The sequence below is a fragment of the Aptenodytes forsteri genome, unplaced genomic scaffold, assembly GCF_000699145.1.
Source record: "Aptenodytes forsteri isolate BGI_AS27 unplaced genomic scaffold, ASM69914v1 Scaffold280, whole genome shotgun sequence".
Lineage (NCBI taxonomy): Eukaryota > Metazoa > Chordata > Aves > Sphenisciformes > Spheniscidae > Aptenodytes > Aptenodytes forsteri.
In genome coordinates this window covers 858473-879300 of record NW_008796042.1, presented here as the reverse complement: position 1 = coordinate 879300, position 20828 = coordinate 858473, and the positions used below count along the sequence as shown (strand labels likewise).

General features: G+C 45.8%; 1 protein-coding gene across 1 annotated transcript in view; it reads right to left on the bottom strand.

Moving 5' to 3' along the window:
- Positions 1 to 9911: 9911 nt before the first annotated feature.
- Positions 9912 to 20828, bottom strand: part of XDH (xanthine dehydrogenase) — a 52467-nt gene continuing 41550 nt past the window's right edge. The window contains exons 27-37 of the mRNA XM_009285567.1: positions 20620 to 20765; positions 19942 to 20023; positions 19247 to 19342; positions 18386 to 18514; positions 17283 to 17357; positions 16398 to 16450; positions 15130 to 15244; positions 14404 to 14469; positions 12481 to 12669; positions 11014 to 11181; positions 9912 to 10036 (exon numbers count right to left, since the gene is read on the bottom strand). Of these exons, the coding sequence (XP_009283842.1) occupies positions 9986 to 10036; positions 11014 to 11181; positions 12481 to 12669; positions 14404 to 14469; positions 15130 to 15244; positions 16398 to 16450; positions 17283 to 17357; positions 18386 to 18514; positions 19247 to 19342; positions 19942 to 20023; positions 20620 to 20765 (1170 nt within the window). The 3' untranslated portion in view covers positions 9912 to 9985. The remainder of the gene's footprint in view (positions 10037 to 11013; positions 11182 to 12480; positions 12670 to 14403; positions 14470 to 15129; positions 15245 to 16397; positions 16451 to 17282; positions 17358 to 18385; positions 18515 to 19246; positions 19343 to 19941; positions 20024 to 20619; positions 20766 to 20828) is intronic.

The window sequence follows — 20828 nt, the reverse complement described above, 5'->3', positions numbered from 1 at the left end:
TGGCTGGATGGGCTCTTGCGGCAGCCCCTGCAGAGCTCTGCTGCTCAGGTGTGCAGCCAGGCCATGGATGCTGCTGCCCGCCTGCCTAAGAGCAGCTTTGGGAGCTGCAGAGGAGAAGAGGAGCTGAGCACCAGTTTGGTGACCTGGAGCAGGGAAGGCGCACGGCACTGCTCTCCGCACCAGCTAACCTGTGCTGGGGAAGAAGCAGGGTATTGCTGCCTTGTACAGAGCCCTGCGCTGCAGTCATTTCCTGATGATCACGCAGCCCTTGTGGGGTGGTCAGCACTACAGTAACACAAGAAACACTTATTTTCAGTTAATATTTATCCTTCACTCAGGCACCCTCCTGCCCTAAGACCCATCAGGCTGGGAGGAGGAAGCATGGCAGTGCAGCTCGAAGTAAAACGCGTGTCTTGTGCTGGGAAGGGAAGCAAAGGGTGGCCATTCACTCCTGCCCCCGTGCACCCCGACCTCGGGCTGTACCCTGCTTCTCCTGGATTTGAGGGGACAGGTTGCGGGACACGTGCAGCGGGGTCCGGCCGCAAGACCTGACCTCCCAACACGGGAATCCCATCACCTGAGGGAAACATATCCTCCTCGCTGAGAGATGAAAAGCATTTCACAGCCTTTCCCAGAGTCCCAGTAGCTTTCCCAAGGCTCAAAGGAGACCCAGCAGACTTTAAAATCACAAATGTGGCCATGACGGCCGTGAAGTTAGTTCTTCAAACCACAGTGGGGAAGCGTTGCGTATAGCCGAACTCCATCGCTAGCCCTGAGGCGGGCAGGGGTTCCTCGGGTGCAGAGCACCCTCTGGTGGGAAAAATCACGGTTGTCCAAAGGAGAGCAAATCCACCCGTGGCACAAGGCTGGGCTCCATCAAGACCTCCTGGGAGGTGGGTTTCCACCACACAGGGTTGCTTCACTGGCAGGCCCCCGTGCAACACAGCCCTTGCGTCCATGTCTGCTGGGCACTGCCTGGCTCAGTACCCTGCCCTGGACCGTGTGCCTGGCATGCCCGCTTGCTCTCCCCAAGCTTTGAGGCAGCGATCCCTTCTCCTTTAGCCACTATAACCCCTCACGGCTGCAGGGTCTTTCAACCGGACTGCTTCCCTGCCACGTGCCAGCCCATGGCCTGGCTGCTGGCGGGATGCTGCTGGTGGCAGGTGGCAACTCTCACCACGAAAAGGCAATTTGTAATTAAACACTCCATGATTTTGAAGTCTTCGTAGCCATGATAACCACGGGGCTGGACGGGAGCGGGTCACGCTCCCCAGGCTGCTGCAGTCCCCTTTGCCTTGGCTTTTACGGTTGTCACACTCCCCGGTCAGGCTGTGGCTCCTTGGGGAAAGGGAGGAGCAGCACCTGCGCCTGCCTGCATGCATGTGCACCCCCTTTTCGGTATAATGGGGCCTCTGCTCTGCCTGGGGTCTCCGACTGCTCTCACAAAACAAGCAGCAGTCACAAATTTTAAGCAGCCCCCACCAAAAAGGGCACAGGCAGCAGTTCAGCGCTTCCAGTCCCTGGTTAGTCATGGACTTGCCACATGACGCTGTATGTGCCCCATCACGTCACCTCCCCTGCCCCAGCTTCTACCTTAAGAGACCCACCAGCACTATCGAGGCAGGACCCATGGCCCAGCACTCTCTTGTTCAGCCCCAGTCCTGGGGCATGCCGCTCCCCCCAGAAGCGTTCCCCTAAGCAGTGCTTCACCGAGTGGCAAAGCCAGTGGAGAACAAGGTGTATCGGGGACCGGGAACATCTCGCCCCACCTGGCTCTGCAGGGCCCTGCACGGGGCTGTGGGTGCAGGGCTCGTTTCTCACAGGGACCACAGTCATCTGATGTGGCCGAGTGCTGAGGATGGCACCAACGTTGAATAAAAAGGCAGATTCTGCCTCAAAAGCTCAAGTTGTAAACATAGGGAAGGAGGCACCTTTTGTGCGTCAGGCCATTTCCCTGCCCCTAGCCGAGCTGCTGCCCAAACAGTACTTTAACCCAGCCCTGGCTGTGTTTCTTCTTAAATAAACACAGGAAGTTCCCCAACACCCTTCCTCTGGGTCCCCACCTGCTCGCCGGCAGAGTGTTCGGCTCCCAGCGCCGCAGCGGCACCTGAGAAATGCGTTTCCTTCCCCGCCTCGTCATCTCAGCTGCCCTGGGCATTGCCACCTTCCTGAGCTGGAGGCTGCTTCTCTGGAGCCCGGCCACCGGCCAAGGAGGTAACACCTGGGCACCGCGGCGGTTCTGCATGGCTGGCATCATTTCTGTACCATGGGGGAAATGACCTGGAGCTTTTTTTGGAGGTTCTTGGTGGGCAAATGCCTACGGCACAGAAAATACAGTCTGCACAGCCCTGGGGGCAGGATAACCCGCAGAGAAAGCCCTTGCTGTGGAGCCCTGCAGCTTGATGTCCTTAGTGGGGTCATTGATCTCCAGTGTGGTGGGGAAACCAGGTGTCAGACTGCTGGAGGTAACTCCCAAAACCTTTGCTGGGAAGGGTGAAACGCTGTTGGGAAGGCAGAAGGGAGCAGGGGCAGGGAAATCGGTGATTAATGCCTCTCGCCTAAAAAATGCATCCCTCCCCTCCAGTCCCGGTCAATTCAGGGCAAAGTCATCACTATATTTTGCAGACGTTGTCAGTCTGGGGCTGGGAGAGTCGAAGAACAGCCCAGGATAGCTTCAGGCACAGCTGTGTTTCTTCCTGTGTTCCTAGTGTCCTTTTCCTAATTTTAACTGTGCTTCTCTTCCCTGTGCGACAGCCTCCCCAAATCAGTAGGAAATATTTAACTTCCCAAGGACGTGGGGAGAAACCATCCAGCTAACTGTCTCCCCAGGGCTGCCAAATGCCTACACCGAGCAGATGAGGCAGACTGCTGCTGCTAAAAAAAAATAAAGTAGCAAGGCAGGCATTCATCCTCTGCATTCAAACCCACTATGGCCTCTTCACATCAAAAATAAGAAAATAAAGAGCAAAAAGCAAAGCTGAAACTTGAGAAATTAAACCAACTGTCATAGAGCCTTTTTATTTGCTTTTGCCTTTTATATTTGCTTTGTTACTTTCTTGCTTCTATTTGCTTTTTGCTTTTTATTTGCTTTTGCCTTTTATATTTGCTTTGTTACTTTCTTGCTTCTATTTGCTTTGCTTTTTATATTTGCTTTTGCCTTTTATATTTGCTTTGTTACTTTCTTGCTTCTATTTGCTTTTTGCTTTTTATTTGCTTTTGCCTTTTTATCTACAGGAGAAAAAATTTACATATGGAAGTGATGCAAGAAGTTAAGTCATTTGGATCCCTAAATGGCCCCGAGCCATTAAGAATAATCTCTTGCTTTTGCATATATTTGATAGCTGATGTTAACTAATTAACAGATGAAAAAGGGTTTGCAGGGGGTCGTGTATTTGTAGCTACAAACCAATTTACTATTTCTCAGTCTCTCAGAGTATTTCTGAGACTGGAAAATTCACCTCAGTTAAGCTCAGTCAAAAGCGAGGAGTTAAAAGCAAAAATTATGACTTAGTGGAGAACGGGGTCCGTGGCACAAAGTGCCACAGTCAAGATCAGTGCTCAGACATGGCGGTTTGGGGAAAGCGGGGTCTGGGTATCCATGATCTCACACGTTCATGGGGACAGAAACCCATTTCCCGGCAAAACCAAGCTCTTTGCCAGGCAGGACTGGTCTCCCCTCTCCTACCCATCTTCTTCGTCCATGCTATATCCTTTCCATGCTGGAATAACTGGAAAAGAGCCTGCCACATCCTGCGCTGGGGTACCAGCTCGGGGCAAGAGGTCCACTATGGACTTTCCTCACCCCCATCTTCAAATGGTGTTTCCCAGGTGACCTGGTCCCCAGGGCTGCGGAGGGCTTCACTTTGACACTGGACACCTTCATCCACGTTCAGCAGCTCAGGAAGAAGAGACTGAGAGCTTTCTGCAGCCGATCAGGCAAAGTCACCATCCTGCCGAGGAGCCGGGAGGAGAGAGCTCGCCTGCTCTCGAGTTTGAGGGTAAGCAGCAAGCTGGACCTCCTCTACTGCCAAGTGCCGTCAACAGGGGTGGAGGAATGGCAGCAGTTTTTGGAGAAGCTAGAGAAGGAAAATGTGACGCTTCCAGTGCCGCTTCCCTACCCTTGGCGGCACACTCCAGAGACACAGCTGAGTGAGTTCAACCTGACGGAGATAGAGGCCATGTTAGGGTCTTACACCAAAGTGCTGTTTGCCAGGGACCCTTTCCAGAGGCTGATCTCCACGTTCATGCAAGGCATAGGCAGCAGCCCTTCCTTCAGCAGCTTTGTTCAGGACGTTTTAGACAGTGGACAGCACAGCGCCAGCGTGGCTTGGAAACCGCTCGTCAGCCTCTGCCACCCCTGTCTCATCCAGTATGACTACGTGGTGATGTTTGGCTTCCTCAGGCAGGAGCTGGGTCATCTGCTGCAGCGCGCTGGGCTGCCTGTGGACAGCTTCCTCCCCGAGTTCACTGACACCCAAGTGCGGTGGACCTACAGCTGGTTATCAGAGCAGATGTTCAGAGAGCTGTCCCTCCAACAGAAGAAGCAACTGTCTCATTTCTACCGCTGGGACCTTGCTGCTTTCCCGTTCTCTAGCAGTTTCCTGTCAGACCTCCTCAGCACCCCAGAGACCTGGTAGAAATACCCCGGCTAGAGAGACTGTTTCGGAGAGTGTTAATCCAAATGCAAGCGCTTCAAGATACCAGCTGGGTCATAGACAGACCCTTGCTCCACAGCTGCATGCAGCACGCTTGTCCATGTCACAGCTCCAAAAGGCACGTCAGAGAGCCGAGACGGACCACTGCCAGGATGGGGTATCACGGCTCTTCACACGGCTGAATTGCATTTAAATACAGCAAGAGCAGGCACTAGGGAAACGCGTGGCATTGGAGCCTGGAAAACTGCACGAACTGAACTGCGATGGTGTTGTGGTTTGACCCAGCAGGCAGCTAAACACCACACAGCCGTTCGCTCAGTCCCTGCCCCCCAGTGGGATGGGGGAGAGAATCAGGGGGAAAAAAAAGTAAAATTCATGGGTTGAGATAAAGACAATTTAATAGGACAGAAAAAGAAAGGGAAAATAATAATAATGATAAAAGAATATACAAAATAAGTGATGCACAATGCAATTGCTCACCACCCGCCGACCGATGCCCAGCCAGTTCCCGAGCAGCAGTTGCCGCCCCCCAGCCAGCTCCCCCTAATTTATATACTGAGCATGACATCATATGGTATGGAATATCCCTTTGGCCAGTTTGGGTCAGCTGTCCTGGCTGTGCCCCCTCCCAGCTTCTTGTGCACCCGGCAGAGCATGGGAAGCTGAAAAGTCCTTGCCTAGTGTAAGCACTGCTCAGTAACAACTAAAACATCGGTGTATTATCAACATTAGTCTCATCCTAAATCCCAAACGCAGCACTGTACCAGCTACTAGGGAGAAAATTAACTCTATCCCAGCCAAAACCAGGACAGATGGGGTAAACGGCTCTCAGCAAACCTAGCGTGTCGGGGTAGGGTGGGTTGGACTTGCTGCAAACCACAGCAGCAGCCGCACATGCTCTGCCTGCGCTGCCATTTCATACTCTGGGCTCCCTTTGTGGGCCAAGGGGTTTGACAATAGCTTCTTCGTGACAGATCTCCCCACACAGATACAAGAAGCACTTCCAAAGGAGCACGTCACCTAGCGTCTGTCTTCTCTGCACAAGTAGGTGCGATATGACGCAGGGTGGCACACCCTCCTGGGGATCCACTGGTGATGTTCCCAATCCTTTCACACTCAGGGAAGGCCAGGCCCAGCCCATCATTTGGTCTTATCTCTTCTGTGTGAACTGTTCCTGTTTTACCACCTCACATCTCCTGCGTATTTAGGCTCAAGAGGGCCCCAGGGATGCAACATGCTTGCTCCATTCACAAGTCTTGAGTGAGGTTCCCCCCTTTACAGGGCTGACTCAAATGGGCCAAGCCTAGCTTTCAGCTCTACTCACTAGCAATGAGACAAGGAGATATGGCAGTCTGGACCAGGTACCAGCTGCACCATGCAGACAGCCAGCTTTCCACCTTGTCTCAGCAGCTGGTGGGCCCAGTGGAGGTGGCTAGAAGCATCAGGATGCATCACTGTGCTGCTGTGGAAAACACGATGGGGCTACTATAAGATCCTTCCTGGCAGAGAAGTGCGAGGACTGACTCCGCTTTCTTTCGGACTTGGCTGCCAGCATGGCTGGGTGGAGGCCCAGGCTCTTCAGCTGGCTCATCTGCTGCATCCAGCTGGGTAGCCTGGAGCAACCACCCGCCCTCTCCCAGGCTCGGCCACTGAGCTGATCTGCCTCACAGCCTCTGGGAAGGGTCCATCCTTGCCAAACACCAAGATCCAGCTTTCAAATCGTGATAGACATTTACCATAGCATACTAGTTTCCAGAATATTTTTTAGCTTTATTTTGCATTGTTGTGACATTCACAGAGAATTCCGCATACATTCATGTGACAAGGACACCAATTTGACAATGCTCATTAAAGAACGATAGTGAAAGCTGTTGATTAGAACTGACCTAAAACAATTACCAAAAACTTGGCCTCCCTCTCTCATCGAGGGACATGCGATTAATAGCATTAAGACATCAGATCAGATGGCCTCCTTTCACCCTCCCACAAACTATCCAGCTACAGCAATTATTACTTAAATGCTGTTATTGTGCGTAATACTTTACAGTCTAGCAAGATGGTGTAGTTCCTGTTCTGAGGATACAGTTCTGGAAGGAGAGAAGCAGCAAATTTCCAATTATACCTAATATTAGAGTCATGCTTCCATGCTGTATTTCACTGAAGAGTACTAGGAAAGGAACATTTTTCTCTTCATAAGTAGCTTTCCCTTCAGCAATTGCAAGCTGAAATCCCATGCAGCGAGATGTGCCTGAAGAGATCTGACGCAGCACCTAGCAGAGGACAGTGCTGTGCACTCACAACAGGAGAGCTGTTCTCAGACAGCTTTGTAGTGCAGACCACATTTTAAGTAGGGCTATCCTGTAGCAGTATCGTCTCTTCCTGCCAGCCCTCCACAGCAGGTCCCAGTCCTTCCCTAAGGTGCCTGGCGCTTAGGTCCATGGGAAAGCAACGTATGAAATGTTAAGACACTGAGAGGTGAAATGAAAATCTCAGCTTCACGTTCTTAGGGTCCCTGTCTCACCCACAGCCCAGCCAGGTATTACCTTGATCTCTCTGTAAATTACTATTAGTCTCCAAGCTTCCCTTTTTCCTACACCCTCAAAACCAGTTTCTGTAATTACTTTGCAACCCTGATATTTATAGCATTGCCCGCCCCCCCCCCCATGTGTTTGACATCATTTACATTCAATTCCAGTGCACCCCAAAAGGAAGGCGTTTCCCCCTTCCATCAGTTAGTGGCCATGGAAGGGTAATAAGAGGGCCCTGAGCTGGGGTGGGCTTGAGGGCCAGGACTAGTGCCTGGGAAACAGCGGCTCACTGATGCTGCAGCAAAAATGGCTCCACAGGCTAAGGTCTGCACTGAACTAGCCTGCTCTGACCATTGCCTGTACAAATAACTTGGCAAATACACTTCAAATTAAAGCACAAAGCAAATAACAAAAGAGAGACTTGATACATCTAATTTAAAAAATTTCACCCGACCAGGCAGTCACTGTGGCTATGTGAGACACCGCAAACCCATTCTGAAATGATGAAAAAGGTGATCCCAGACCCACAGGGGATAAAGAGCACTGACTCATCCTGCTAGTGACATCCCGTCACGTCCCAGGACCCTCACAGGGAGCAGGCCTCTCGTGAACGCTGGTGGCTTTCCCCTGAGATGACACTGGAAGCTCCTCGATATCACACTCTTTGCCTGTAGCCCCCCGTGTTCTGCATTAGCACACATTACGTTCCCTTTGTACTTCTTCTCAGCCTAGTCTGAATGAGCATGTCCAGCGATTCCATGAGGTGGATGCTGCAGAAACAGCGCCGATACCAATCTACCTTACAGACTTTGTATTTTGCATCCCTTCCTGGACATCCAAGAACATGAACACACAGGCTCCGATAGCTGTTCTTGCACACAAGTGATCACATTTTCTTCTCTAAGAGTTTTTTTACATATTGCCAGCTTTCAGGAGAAAACAAAAATGTGTTCTTGCTCAATACCTCAGAGCTTAAGGAACACCAATATCATATTTCAATTAATAAAACAATTACATAGCAAGCCCATCAGGCACAAAATACTTTCTGCAACTCACATATACAAATGCCCTTCTTTTAGATGGTAGAACCATAATATTTTAAGCTGAGAAATAAATCTACACATTTCCAAGCTATATATCCTGGAGTGCTTCAAAAAAATATTTCAAACTGTGCATACATCGTTAAGTCCTAAGATGGAGGCCAATTCTAAGCAGTTTGTACGTGAGCAAAATTTTATATAAGGCAATGGAGTTACATCCTCTTGCACCATATTTTTTTGATGGCCCTAGGAGTGCAAAAATAAAAAAAAGGACATTTTCATAAAGCTGTGGGCCAGAGAAACGGATAAAAGTTTGCACATGATGAGCAGGTACAGTACATGGCTGACATCATCTAGAGATAACATGACGCTACAGTGTTAAATCTGACAGTGACAAAACCTGTGAAGAGAGATGCCTGCTGTTAAATCCAACACGAAAAATGCATTCAACCCAGAAGGCATGAGGTCATCACACAGTCAGCACATTTTTCAGACAAGCAGTCCCCGTAGCAAAACGTACCCATTCCCTTACATTCAGCAAAACTAAGAGTTGTCTTGAAAAGAAGGCAAGGCCAGAGCATGACAGCAAGGGATTGACCCTAGAGGGCACCCAGAGACAACTAATCCCCAGCTGTGTCCATCCTCCTCCTGTCCCTTGCCTGGGCTGGTATAAATTGCCTTGGGAACAACAATGAGTAACTTTCTCTGTTACTCCAAGGTCTCTGATGTCCTTTCCTATTTAAAAGATGGGGAAAGATGTGGAGGAGTGGGGCAGGAAAAGGCTGTGTCAAATGAAGCAGCATCTTGCTGGAAGTCCTCTTGGTATCTCTAATTTTTATCTTTAAGCAGAGAAGACAAGGTAGCACGTGAACTAAGAATTCATTAAAGCCCCGGTGCAGATGAAGCAATTGTCATTTAACTTAGGATAAATCAGCTATTGGTCACATTTTAGGGTTTTCCTCTGAACCACTTTTGTTACATAGGTAAGACCATCTTTGTTAGCTAACATCAAAACTCCTCATCTTCCTCTAGTGTATATTTGGCTTTGTGTGCAGAGGGGACACAACAGGGTCCAGCCCTCAGTGCCTCTCATGCCTTCCCCCATCTCAGCTAGAGGACTGTTTGTCTGGGTTCAATGCATTTAAGTCCTTCTTGGCATAGCATCACAAGGTGATCCATCTTTTCCCCATAGTAGAAGAAAAACAACCACCCTGCCATTTCACATTGGCTGGTAATAAGCATGTCTCCCACCCTTGCAGCAATTTTAAATGAAACCTGTAAGATTTTTCAATTACACCTGGATAACATCATCTTCCACTTACTCTTCATTTGAATTTACATCACAGCTATAATCTTGCAGCAATTCCCTCTCAGAGAAAACAATGATTGGACAATTAAATGTGAAAGCTCCATGAATCAGTGGATGAGCCACATACAGAGATTTTTCACATTGGCTGGTAATAAGCATGTCTCCCACCCTTGCAGCAATTTTAAATGAAACCTGTAAGATTTTTCAATTACACCTGGATAACATCATCTTCCACTTACTCTTCATTTGAATTTACATCACAGCTATAATCTTGCAGCAATTCCCTCTCAGAGAAAACAATGATTGGACAATTAAATGTGAAAGCTCCATGAATCAGTGGATGAGCCACATGAACAGAGATTTTTTTTTTTTTCCATTATAGTCCTACTTCCTTGTGGTACCTCTGGTGTAAGCTCAGTTTCATGAGGAGAGTTTGCTCCTCAAACTTCCCTTTTACACACGCACAGACCACGGCTTAAAGGTCCCCGGCTCAGCAGAAGGGCACTGTAAAGAGAAAAAAAAAAATTAAGTTAGCAACAAATGAGGGTCCCGGCCTGGGTTCAGCATGCCCCACCATGCTCCCTTTAAGGTGGGTGACTTTGTACCGTTGAAGAGCTGAGTTCACATCCCAGTCTTTCAAAACAGAGATGTCTGTCTCATGGCACTTTAGTTGGAGGCTGTGCCTGGCTCTAGCTGAACGCCTGATGGTCAACAATTTGTGCAAATTCTCAAAACCACTTCCGAGTCCTTCTCCCCAGACAGCGATGCAGGTGTTAGGTGAGAAGGACTAAGATATCCAGGTTTTGCTATTGACCACAGTGGGGTTCAGGCTGACGAAAGCCTGGAGGATGCCCACATGGACAGACAGCTGTGTTTTCTGAGTCACACAGGAATCAGCAGGACTCTGTGCAGGGACCCACTCCTACGCAGCCCTGTCACAACACTGTAACAGAGGAGGAGCCCATGAAAAGACAGTGACAGGGTTAACTCCTGCACTCCTTCAGATCAAGCCCACAGCCTCTAAGATGACTCCTGTGGTCATAACATTCAGGAGAAGTGAGCATTTTCAGTAACACTTTCCTCTCCCTCCCTCCCTGAGGGACACCACTAAATCACAGAGTGGACCTGCAAAATATGTTAGTGGTGGTCATCCCCTAAGTGATGATAGTCAGGAGCATCGGGACAACAAGTCAGTGCCTTTATTCTACAGACAGCACTTGGAGGAACTGCAACTTCATTGATACCGTATAGCAGACCTTTCTGCAACGGGAGCCCTAGCAGTGCTGGTCTGTGGATTTGTCTCTCATTTGGTGGCATGTTAAATGAAGGATAACACCCATGAAATAAAAATCATCTGCTTAAGCAGGGCCACAGCCTCCTCAACCTGCCCTAATCCCAGATCTGGGCCACTGTGACCAGCACACACATTCCATGTGGGGTAGGCTGGCTAGGGAGCAGACTATGAAACCAGAAGCTGTTACCATTTTGGTGAAGATGTCCACACAAGCATTGCGGATCCTCTCCGGGGTGGCAGGGCTGTCCAGCCTGAACAGTCCAGTCAGGCCAGAGTCCTTCCTCGCTGAGTAGATGGCATCTTTAATTGCATAAAATACTGAGGCAGACAGGAACAGAGGTGGCTCTCCCACAGCCTAGACAGAGCACAAGCAAGAGTGAGGCTGCAGCCCAAAACAGTCCTGGCCCTGGAAAGACTAATGAGGCTAACAGAAAGATGAGCAAGCCCTATGCAACAATCAGGAATTGTTCGCACTCCTCACTCCTCCTTTGTAACATCTCAGTCTCCCAGATGTGATCAGGAAGGAAAGGCCAAACCGAAACAGCCCCTTGCCTTCCAGATGTGAACCTCAGTCTACCACATGTGATCACTGAGGAAACACGAAGCTAAAAGAGCTTCCAGTCTGCCAGGTGTGATCAGTGAGGAAAGACTGAGCTAAAACAACCCCCAGTCCATTTAAAGAAGAGATAGTAGGAAAACACAAGCTTTCTGACACAGCAAGGCTGTTATGAAGGAAAAGGGACTGACATATTCCCACAACCTTTTGGATGGTGCTAAAATTGCAGCAAAGGGAATTCAGATAAGGCAGTGGTGAATTGTCTGGGCAGAGAGCATGATGCTCCATCACTGGAGGTCCTTGCAAACCAGCAGGAATGCCTCCCTCAGGGATTACACGAGTATTATCTAATACTGAGGTCCCTGCCAGCCCCTTTTTTCTTAATTCTGTCATCAGCACTAATCACCCAAAAAGTTCTCCTCATTGATGAAGATGTTTCTGTGGATGGAGGGGAAATGGGAAACTGTAAGGAGGCAGGCCAGGCATATACAGATAAGGATGCTGGGTGGCCTCTCTAAATGCTCTGTTGAATCATAAGTAAAGCAAATTCATTGATGCTGTACATTCAGCCCTGCTCTGTGCAGCCCTCACTAACTGCAGGGAACAACACTGCCTGCAGTGAAAACAGTTGAAGGACACGTGGATTAATAATGGACCCTTAATGGTGACATGAGCACTGTGAAACAGTAAAGAAAGCAAAACATAAAAACACAGACACAAGATCCTGGTATATCAGATCTGGGGAAATGACACTGCTGGAAGTGTTATATGCAGTGGTGGCTCTGGTGCCAGGGAAGGGCAACCAGGGAGCTGACATGCAGGGGGAGGCTGGCAGCCTCTGTTACAGCAGAACTGGCACAGCAAAGCCACTTCAGTTCTCTCTAATGGAAAATCAGGGTAGCAATGTGCAGGTTTTTCAGTTCTTCCTAACTATAAAGGATAGTATATATATTTCTGGTAAGGAATGGGAAAACATCCTGACCCCAGAATAAAGCCAGCATAACAAGGTTAACTATTTAGACACATGCATCATTATTTTATCACACTCGGCTTCACAGAACTACAGCAGTAAGAGGCCTGCAGATCTCGCAGGTATACCTTGGATGAATAAACTGCCTTGCTGTTTGGACAGTCACGGAGAAGAGACACATAGAATTCTGTTGGGATGTCTCCGAACGCTGGGATTTTGTACATCCCAGGCCCTCGAGTGTACAAGTTCCCTTCAGGAGAATAGCGCAGCTCCTCCATGGTGAAGAGCCCAAGGCCTTGGACAAATGCTCCTTCTATCTACAAACACATCCAAACAAGGTTACATTTTTTTGTTGTTGTTCTTCCCTGCACAAGAACAAACAACGATGATTTCCACCGGAGTTTTCAGCCCTCCCCTCCTGACTAATTTCCCACTAAAAACTCTTGTCCCTTCTGCTTGGCACCTTTGCACAATTTCTGTGTTCCCATATAGATGTGGCTGCATTTCCCTGGCAGGTGAAGCAATTTACAAATACACGCAAACAGGTATGCTGTAAACGCAGGACAGGAATTTTCTGATGAAGCAAGGAAAAAAAAAAATCAATGCCAAAATATTGATTCCTTCACAGGCAGATTAACACTGAATGAGTTGTACTTGCTGGTAATCCAAAGGACAACTAAAAGAACTGAAGACGACATATCTGACGACATATCTGAAGACAAACTATTTTACGCTTTCTGTTTCAGTATAAATGCTTTCCTAAGTACTGCATATTCTCCGGTCACCAGCACAGACACCTGCAAAAACACTCCCATATCCATTCAAGTACTAAAGACTTCTTTGCATAATTTTTCTACTGTAAATTTTAGGAGAAGAAAAATAAATTAAAAAAAAGGGGAGCAGCTATGAGAGGAGGATGTGCTTGAACAACCCTACATGAAGCAGCTCTACTTTCTGTGCCCACTGAGAAATCTGACAGGCAGACCAGTCTAAAGATTTGGCACAAACATTCATTAACCCAGCCCTGTGTACTTGTGTTCCTGCAGTCATACAACATCCTTTCTCCCCTATGCTCCCAGATCCTCTGCAGCAATTCATGGAAGGACACAGGAAATTGAGATCTCTTTGACAGGCTCCGTATAGCCCATCTCTTTACTCCCAGACGCAAACTGCCAGGCTGCGAAGACAGAAAGGCTCCTTTCTCCCCTTGGCCACTTCCAAAAAAGTCTCTTTCAGAAAAAATGTCACTTTCAAAGAAATTTCATTTTATCTATAGAAGAGCTCTGCAACTCGTGCTCTCCTGTAAACTCCAAATCCTGCAGCAGTTTCACTGGATTTATACTATATCAACACCTAGAGTTAAGCAAGGGAGCATGTGCAAATGTCTAACGATTCATCTCTTGGTACATCAAACAACCCTGTGTTTATTACCTTTATTTGCTGAGAGGTATCATTGTGATTATTACTGCACAAAACATGGAATTAAGCTTGTCCCTGCCCAAGGAATTTGCAAACTAAGCGGTCAGTCCAACTTTCTATTGAGATTCCTACACAGCAGCAGCTGGAGGACAGAATCTACTGCCCTAACTCTTTATTCACAGAACAATTTTTGCTGAATTAAATGGGACTTGATATTGACAGATAGGAGTATAAAAATCAGGTGTGGGATTTAGTCTCACATGCCACATTGTAGAAACTAAGCCTGGGATGAGGTTATTCCATCATACTAGTATTATCTGGATTCATTCCTCAGGCAAGACAGGTGCTGAAAAGCATCAATGTGGTGGTAACTGGAGAATATCCTGTAGTCTTAATATCCAAGGCAAAAAAACCCAACAGGATATTTCCCTACATAATTCTGTGCCTATTGCATAGTTAAGCGTAGGTCAAACAGGTTTTCATACCTAGCCTAAAATGCCTCACTGGATACCCCAGTTTAAAATCCTGTTTGCAAAGGCACAACCTGGAGAGGGATAATGGCTTATCTAAAAAAGCCCGAGAGTAGCGTGATCCCTTTAACATGGTGGAAATAGCAACACTATTTCACTTACCTGTCCTATATCTATGGCTGGGTTCAGACTGGTACCAACATCCATAACAATGTCTGTGCGAATGTTCTAAAAGGTAGAAATAAAGAATAAATCAGCACAGAACATTGAAACTGGTACACCATGGTCTTGTATGAGGAGGAGTAATGTATCCAACCACTACCCACACTTGGCCAGCGTTCAACAATCTATCTCAGCTCAACTCTTCATACTGACTTTTAATCTGAGTTCATCCCTAAAGTAAATTGAAGGAACTCACTGCAGTTTTCCCCAGAGATCCAATGGACCCAATTTATATTAGTTCCAAGCTGCTAGCGTCAGTGCTCTGTACTTGAGCATAACCAACTAGGTCAGATTCTGATGAAATTTTTTTTCTTTTTTCTTTCTTTCTAAAAGCCTTCAGTGCTATTTTTAATGATTAACTCAATTCCAGTATGTTTCTGTTCTTTTGTGCTAACACAGTGCTGCTATCTCTTACTTAAGCAAATCCCATAACTTTTGCAATCATTCATTAAGCCTCCTAATATCCCCGCAGGGTAGATAATTATCATTTTATTATACTTTATGGATTGTTGCACTGTGGAACAGAGGAGTTAAGAAATTTACTGAAGGTCACACCAGACCAATGACAGAGCTAGGAACAGGCTGACACCCAGTATTTGTTCTAACTCCCTGTGAATGTTTCCTTCACCTAAACACAGAGGGCTATTTCACTGCTGACCGCCTCACCTTGTGGTCACCTGTTAGGCAATCTATCTCAACCTCAGAGCAAGCAACACCATAACTGAAGTAGCAGAATGGTTTCCCTTCATTCTTTTCAAAGTCGTAGCCAAGGTCAGGAATTCTTGATACAAAGAAAAACAAAACCACATTTCATTCCATGAACAGTCAAAATGAATACAAACACATTGCAACGTATCAAAATCCTTATTCACTTTGGTTTCATCCCTTCCATCAAGCCCATGCAGAAATGAAAAGTGTAAACAACTATAAATAGAAATCTGCTAAAGCTGCTCTGTATTCCAAAACCTGACTGAAACTATCAAACTATTTTAGCCATCTTTATTTTCCCATGAATCTTGGGGCTTGTGATGACTATTATGAACTCATTCCCACCACTCCAGTAGCAAATCATTTGCTTTTTGAGCACAGTTGAACATTTGTTGGAGGTCATTAAGTTTCAGAGCATAATCAAGTTGAACCAGAAATTGGATTAAGCTAAGAACTGATTTTAAGCACAGCTCATGGCAAACTTTGTATCTGGCTACTTATACTTTATCTGAAAACTGGTTTATTAAAATACTGACAGTCACTTGGTTAAGAGAAAAAACATTTCAGAGATGCAACAGAAATGAGCTAATATTGTATTTTAGTCCTAAACAGGCTCTTATCAACACTGTGTTTAGTTTATGTCAATCCCTCTTGCCCCAAAGATGATGGATCTCTGTTTTCCTCCAGCAGTAAAGCTAAGAAAAGTGCCTCATTTCAGAACTGCAGAGGAACCAGCAGGAGTTTAAAGTGGGAGCATGAAATTGAAAACACTGGTATCTGCTCATGCCACAACAGACAGGATACCGCTCCAGCCAATTGCCATAAGTAGCTTTGTCCTCAAGGACAACGCCTGCCCCCTTTTTCCCTGCATGACGGTTCTAGCGCAATGCTAAGTCACAAGACTGACACAGAGCAGAGCCCCAGGCAAAGCACTGATTTCATTTACGCCTCCTCAGACCTAGGTCAGCTAGACTGAAGTTCGATCTACTTCAGATTTACATGAGACCTGAACTTGGCCCCAAGAGCTGTGCTCCATCAGGAACCGATTCTCCCCAGTCAGGAGAGTGTTAACCTCAGCTTAATATTTCCAGGTAGGAAAGGGAATGCAGCCCTAAGTTAGAACAGTGACAGGGGGGTAGGGGCTGTAAATCCTCCCAGAATTTCCCTGGATGCAATCCATGCAATCGAGTCAGAGCTGTGCCTCTGCAGTGTGAATATTCACTCACCTATAAAACCCCGTGGCCGACAGGCTAACACAGTTCTCATAGGCAGCTTTAATCTGGCAAAGTGAACAAGAGTTTGAAAATAGTAATTGTCCAACCAGTCCCTGCAAAATAGCTACCCCAACCACATTTCCAGGAGAGCATGAATAGAAGGTGTCCAGTAACAGACAGCTGTTACACTATCCAGCACCAGCAGTGCCAAGGGAAACATGATGCAGCTGCTTCCCCAAATAGCCCCGTCATCAGCTACCAAGGGCAGAACTTGCCCATTGGCAGAGGGATAAGACTTGCTCTTGTTTGTTCGGCTCTCAGCTACAGGTTAGACTTTCAACCTCAGAGACAAAGGTTAAACTGACAGTCATCTTGACTTCAGTGAGGCCAGGGGAAATCCTATCCTGACTTCCAAATCTAAAAGTCAAAGCTCCTCCCATGAAGAGAAGAGCTTGGATCTGAAAATGGCCTGACAGCACACCAATCTCTTATTATTGAGGGTACAGATATATTGCAGCCAAGGAGGTGGACGGCAGCTCAACAGAGTCATCTTTGTCACGGAATCCCTTCACTACAAATCAGGTTTCTTCCTGTCCAAGACTGTAGCCTGACTAGAAAGATATATGTAACTGCTCAAGACTTATTTGGTCAAGTTTGTCACAGGCAGGCCCCAGGATCTGGAGAAATCTCAGTATTGAAGTCATAAGTGACGTTTTGGGGATGACCTCTTGCAAGCTTTGGTTACTTCCCTTGCCAGGTTTCTGTTTCACTGTCTTTGCTCAAATCTTTGCTAGCGAGATGCGGAAGGCCTGGAGGGTATACCTGCATACAGGGTTTGCCAATTAAAACAGTCTCTGACAATGCCCACTTGTCTCACGACGGATACAAACAGCTTACCCAGTCTTCCCAGGATCCTTTGGGATTAGACTGCTTGATCGGCTCAAGTCTTTTTATGATAGTCTGACACGCATTCTAGAAACAAAGAGAGAGAGAAGCAATATTTTAAGATTTGAAAAGTCAGCTTATAGTATTAAGAGCCCTATAAGAGTTTCAAAGAACCTTCTGTTTAAATCAATATTGCCTTTAGGACTTTGGCATTACACAAAAAGGAACAAAGTTCACTAACAGATGTCTTGCTACATAGGAAGAAACGTTGACTGAAAAGGATTTTAAAGCAGATTGCCTGTGCTGATAGCAGAAGGGAATCCCAAATACAGCACAGAACTTTCCAGACCATGACATGAAACATCAGAAGTCCACCCATTTATACAGTAACTTTATCTGTATGAAGTCATAGCAGGACATCTTAGCATATCTAGCAAGATGATCCTATAACACTGAAAAAAATATTCTTGCCAAAATTCAACCTACTCAGACAAGCTCTGCAGAGAATAAAAACAGCCTGATGATTTTACTTTACAGGTTACAATTCCCCCTTTCTTTAAACCTGAGAATGACCAGTACTAAATTCCTCTTTTCAATGGAAGAGTCACATACTCTCCAAATATATGCATTGGTTAACTCCACCATGTCAGAGACAGTCATGACCATGCCATTGCTACAGAAGGATGTTTGCTCTGAGTGTATCAACACTTAGAGGTCTTTGGTTCTGGAGCACACCTCACAAACCATCTGCTATTAATATCTGCAGCACAATATATTTGTTATAGATAAGGCCACATTAATTATTAAATACTAAGAAGCTAGCTACTTAAATGGATGTTTTGTTCTGTTCATTTTGAGTAATCACAAACACTCCATTTTAGAACTAAAAAAGGACAGAAGGAGAGTTTCGAACTACTTGAAAAAAAAAATACGGTCATTCATCATCTACCACCACCAGTAGTTATAGCAGGTAAAGAAGTTATGAGGTACCCTTAGCCTGGAACTGCCTTTTGATGGTTATGTTTTCCTTAAGCAATAGATAAATACACATCAACTTTTCATGTTCTGGAGTCCTGGCTTATAACCCACTAGTTTAAATAACTCAGTTTCCGTACATGGACAGCCATTCCATTGATGTCCGCACTGACAGATGCGGCTGTCGGGGAGGTATTTGGGACAGTGTTTGTGCTGGTCTCACTGATGTAAATTTTGGAGGTGGGGATTCCCAGTGACCTGCTAGCAACCTGCAGAGCAAAGATAAACAATTAGTAAGCAGCTCTTCTTATACCTGAGCATTATCATTCATTGCTTACACTGCTAGGATCCACACTGCAACCTCTACCCTCTCCTGTCCTAAATTTCATTTTTCTTGAAGGCTCAGTTGATTCAGTGACTGAGAGCTAGCCGGTACATTGTTAAGTTTGCCCTTCACAGACTGAATGTGTGAGAGCACATACACATACACTTTTGCCACAATGACAGATATTCACTTCATTGTTGTGAGACTAAATTCTTCTCTCAACAATTATAGGAATCAGAGGATAAAGAGCCCTATTAGATTTCCCTTTCATTTCCCTGCCAAAGCCATGTTGCTCCCTTAGGCCTTTTTAACTACAAAGGCGTTAGCATACGCAGATAAATACGTTTGCAATACGACTAATTTTTGTATAAAATACATGTAAACTGTAGTTTTATGGGATGAAATTGAACTACCAAAGAAGCTAGATTGTAAGCATAACCTGCATTATCTACATAGTAAGAGTTAAGATGATGAAGAATCTAATTCTCATACTCAATTGTGATAATACTCTGGACATCTAGCACTGCTGCTGAAACAATTAAGAGGAATTAGTCATGATTTGTTACCCTACGCATGCACAGAAAGGAAGTGTCAAGCTGTCTGAGGCAATACCATAGAGTGAGAGTAATTTTACTGAAAAGATGTCTCATTTGGTTAAGTCCAAACTCATTATTACCTGAATCATTTTGGTGTGAAGCCCTTGACCCATCTCAGTCCCCCCATGTGTAAGTAATACAGAGCCATCTGTATACACATGGATCAGAGCTCCAGCCTATAAAAGGGAACATTAATCCAAGAGTCACCATAAATGAACTAGTGAAGTACTTAGAAGATTTCAGTTACAAACTACAGAGAAAATTAATTTGGAACTTGACCAATGTTGTTCTTCGGTGTAATTAAAGCCACTAGTTTACACTTGAGATCAGTTTGGTTTAGTCTCACCAACTCACTAGAAGTTCCAATGACATAACAAACCTCAGTCAGTATTTTCAGCTCAGAAAGCAGGTGAAGTAACCCAAACCCGCCCCCGTGAAACAGAGATGCACCCTTCACCTGAACTTGCTAACACCACTGACAGTCCCTCAAGTCGGGTCAAACACAGGAACAGTGTTTCAACTATTGAGGAAGAGGGAATAGGCAGGGAAATTAACATAACACAATACCACGGAAACATAGCTGCATTGTGGTGTCTTTTAGACAGTATAAACTGCTAACTATTGTGTTGCTCATTTTGGTTTGAAAAATGCTCTTTCTTAACTAATTTACTACTACTTCTCTGAAAAGCTCCAGTTTGGTACAAATGGAGGAGGGCCTGGGGGAGGCAGCATAAATCTAGCTTCTCTACTGAAAAGATGAATGACACTTACAGACCTGGTTCAGAAATGGGATAGTGAAACTGATGCCAAATTTGGTAGGAATGATGCACATCCCTCTCTTCTTCCAGCGATTCTGCCTGCAAGGAAAGAAGGTTATTTGTATACTCAAGCGGCTTTCATCACAACTCAATACTATACTTCCCTCCAACAGCTTGGGTAGGTATCAAAGCAGAAATGAAATACCTGAATGCAATATAGACTGAATTAATCAGTAATTTTTATGAAAGATTTGCTTTGTTTATGGGTCCCAACAAGAAGAAATCTGAACTGAAGATGCTCCCCCGGGCATTATAGAAGCAATTGCCTGGACTATTAACTATTCAGTTGTATATACAAGCCAACTAAAAAGACTATAAGGCAGTGGAAAGCCTAAACAAATTGCCTTGATAGCTATTTGAAAAGCCTAGCTGGACTTAACAGACCCCCTCTCCTTTGCTACATTTCCCTTACAAAATCATGTCATACTAGGTCTGATTCCTGCCTTATTTAAGCTACCAGCTCACTAATAGAGATTTCTTCCCACAGTAAGCATGAAGGGATTTCAAAAAAAGAAATTTAGACATCACTCTGCAAATACAAGGTCTGATTTCACGTCACTCAAGTTGCTAAGAGAACTTCAGAAGTTAGTAGGCAACAGGTGCACCCAGTAACAAGACAGCTCTAGAATACCTACTTGTTGAATTCTTCAATTAGTTTCTTCCTGGCATGATAGCTAGAGCTTGACAAACATTCATCCCAGCATCTTCGTAGAGTAAATCCCTCCAGCTTTTGGTTAAAATGAGTCAGGTCTCCTTCATTATAAAGATTGAGCCTCCGCACCTTCCCAAAGAGACATATAAAGGACACGCCAAGTTTAATGCTTCAGACTAGGTCTTTTTAACG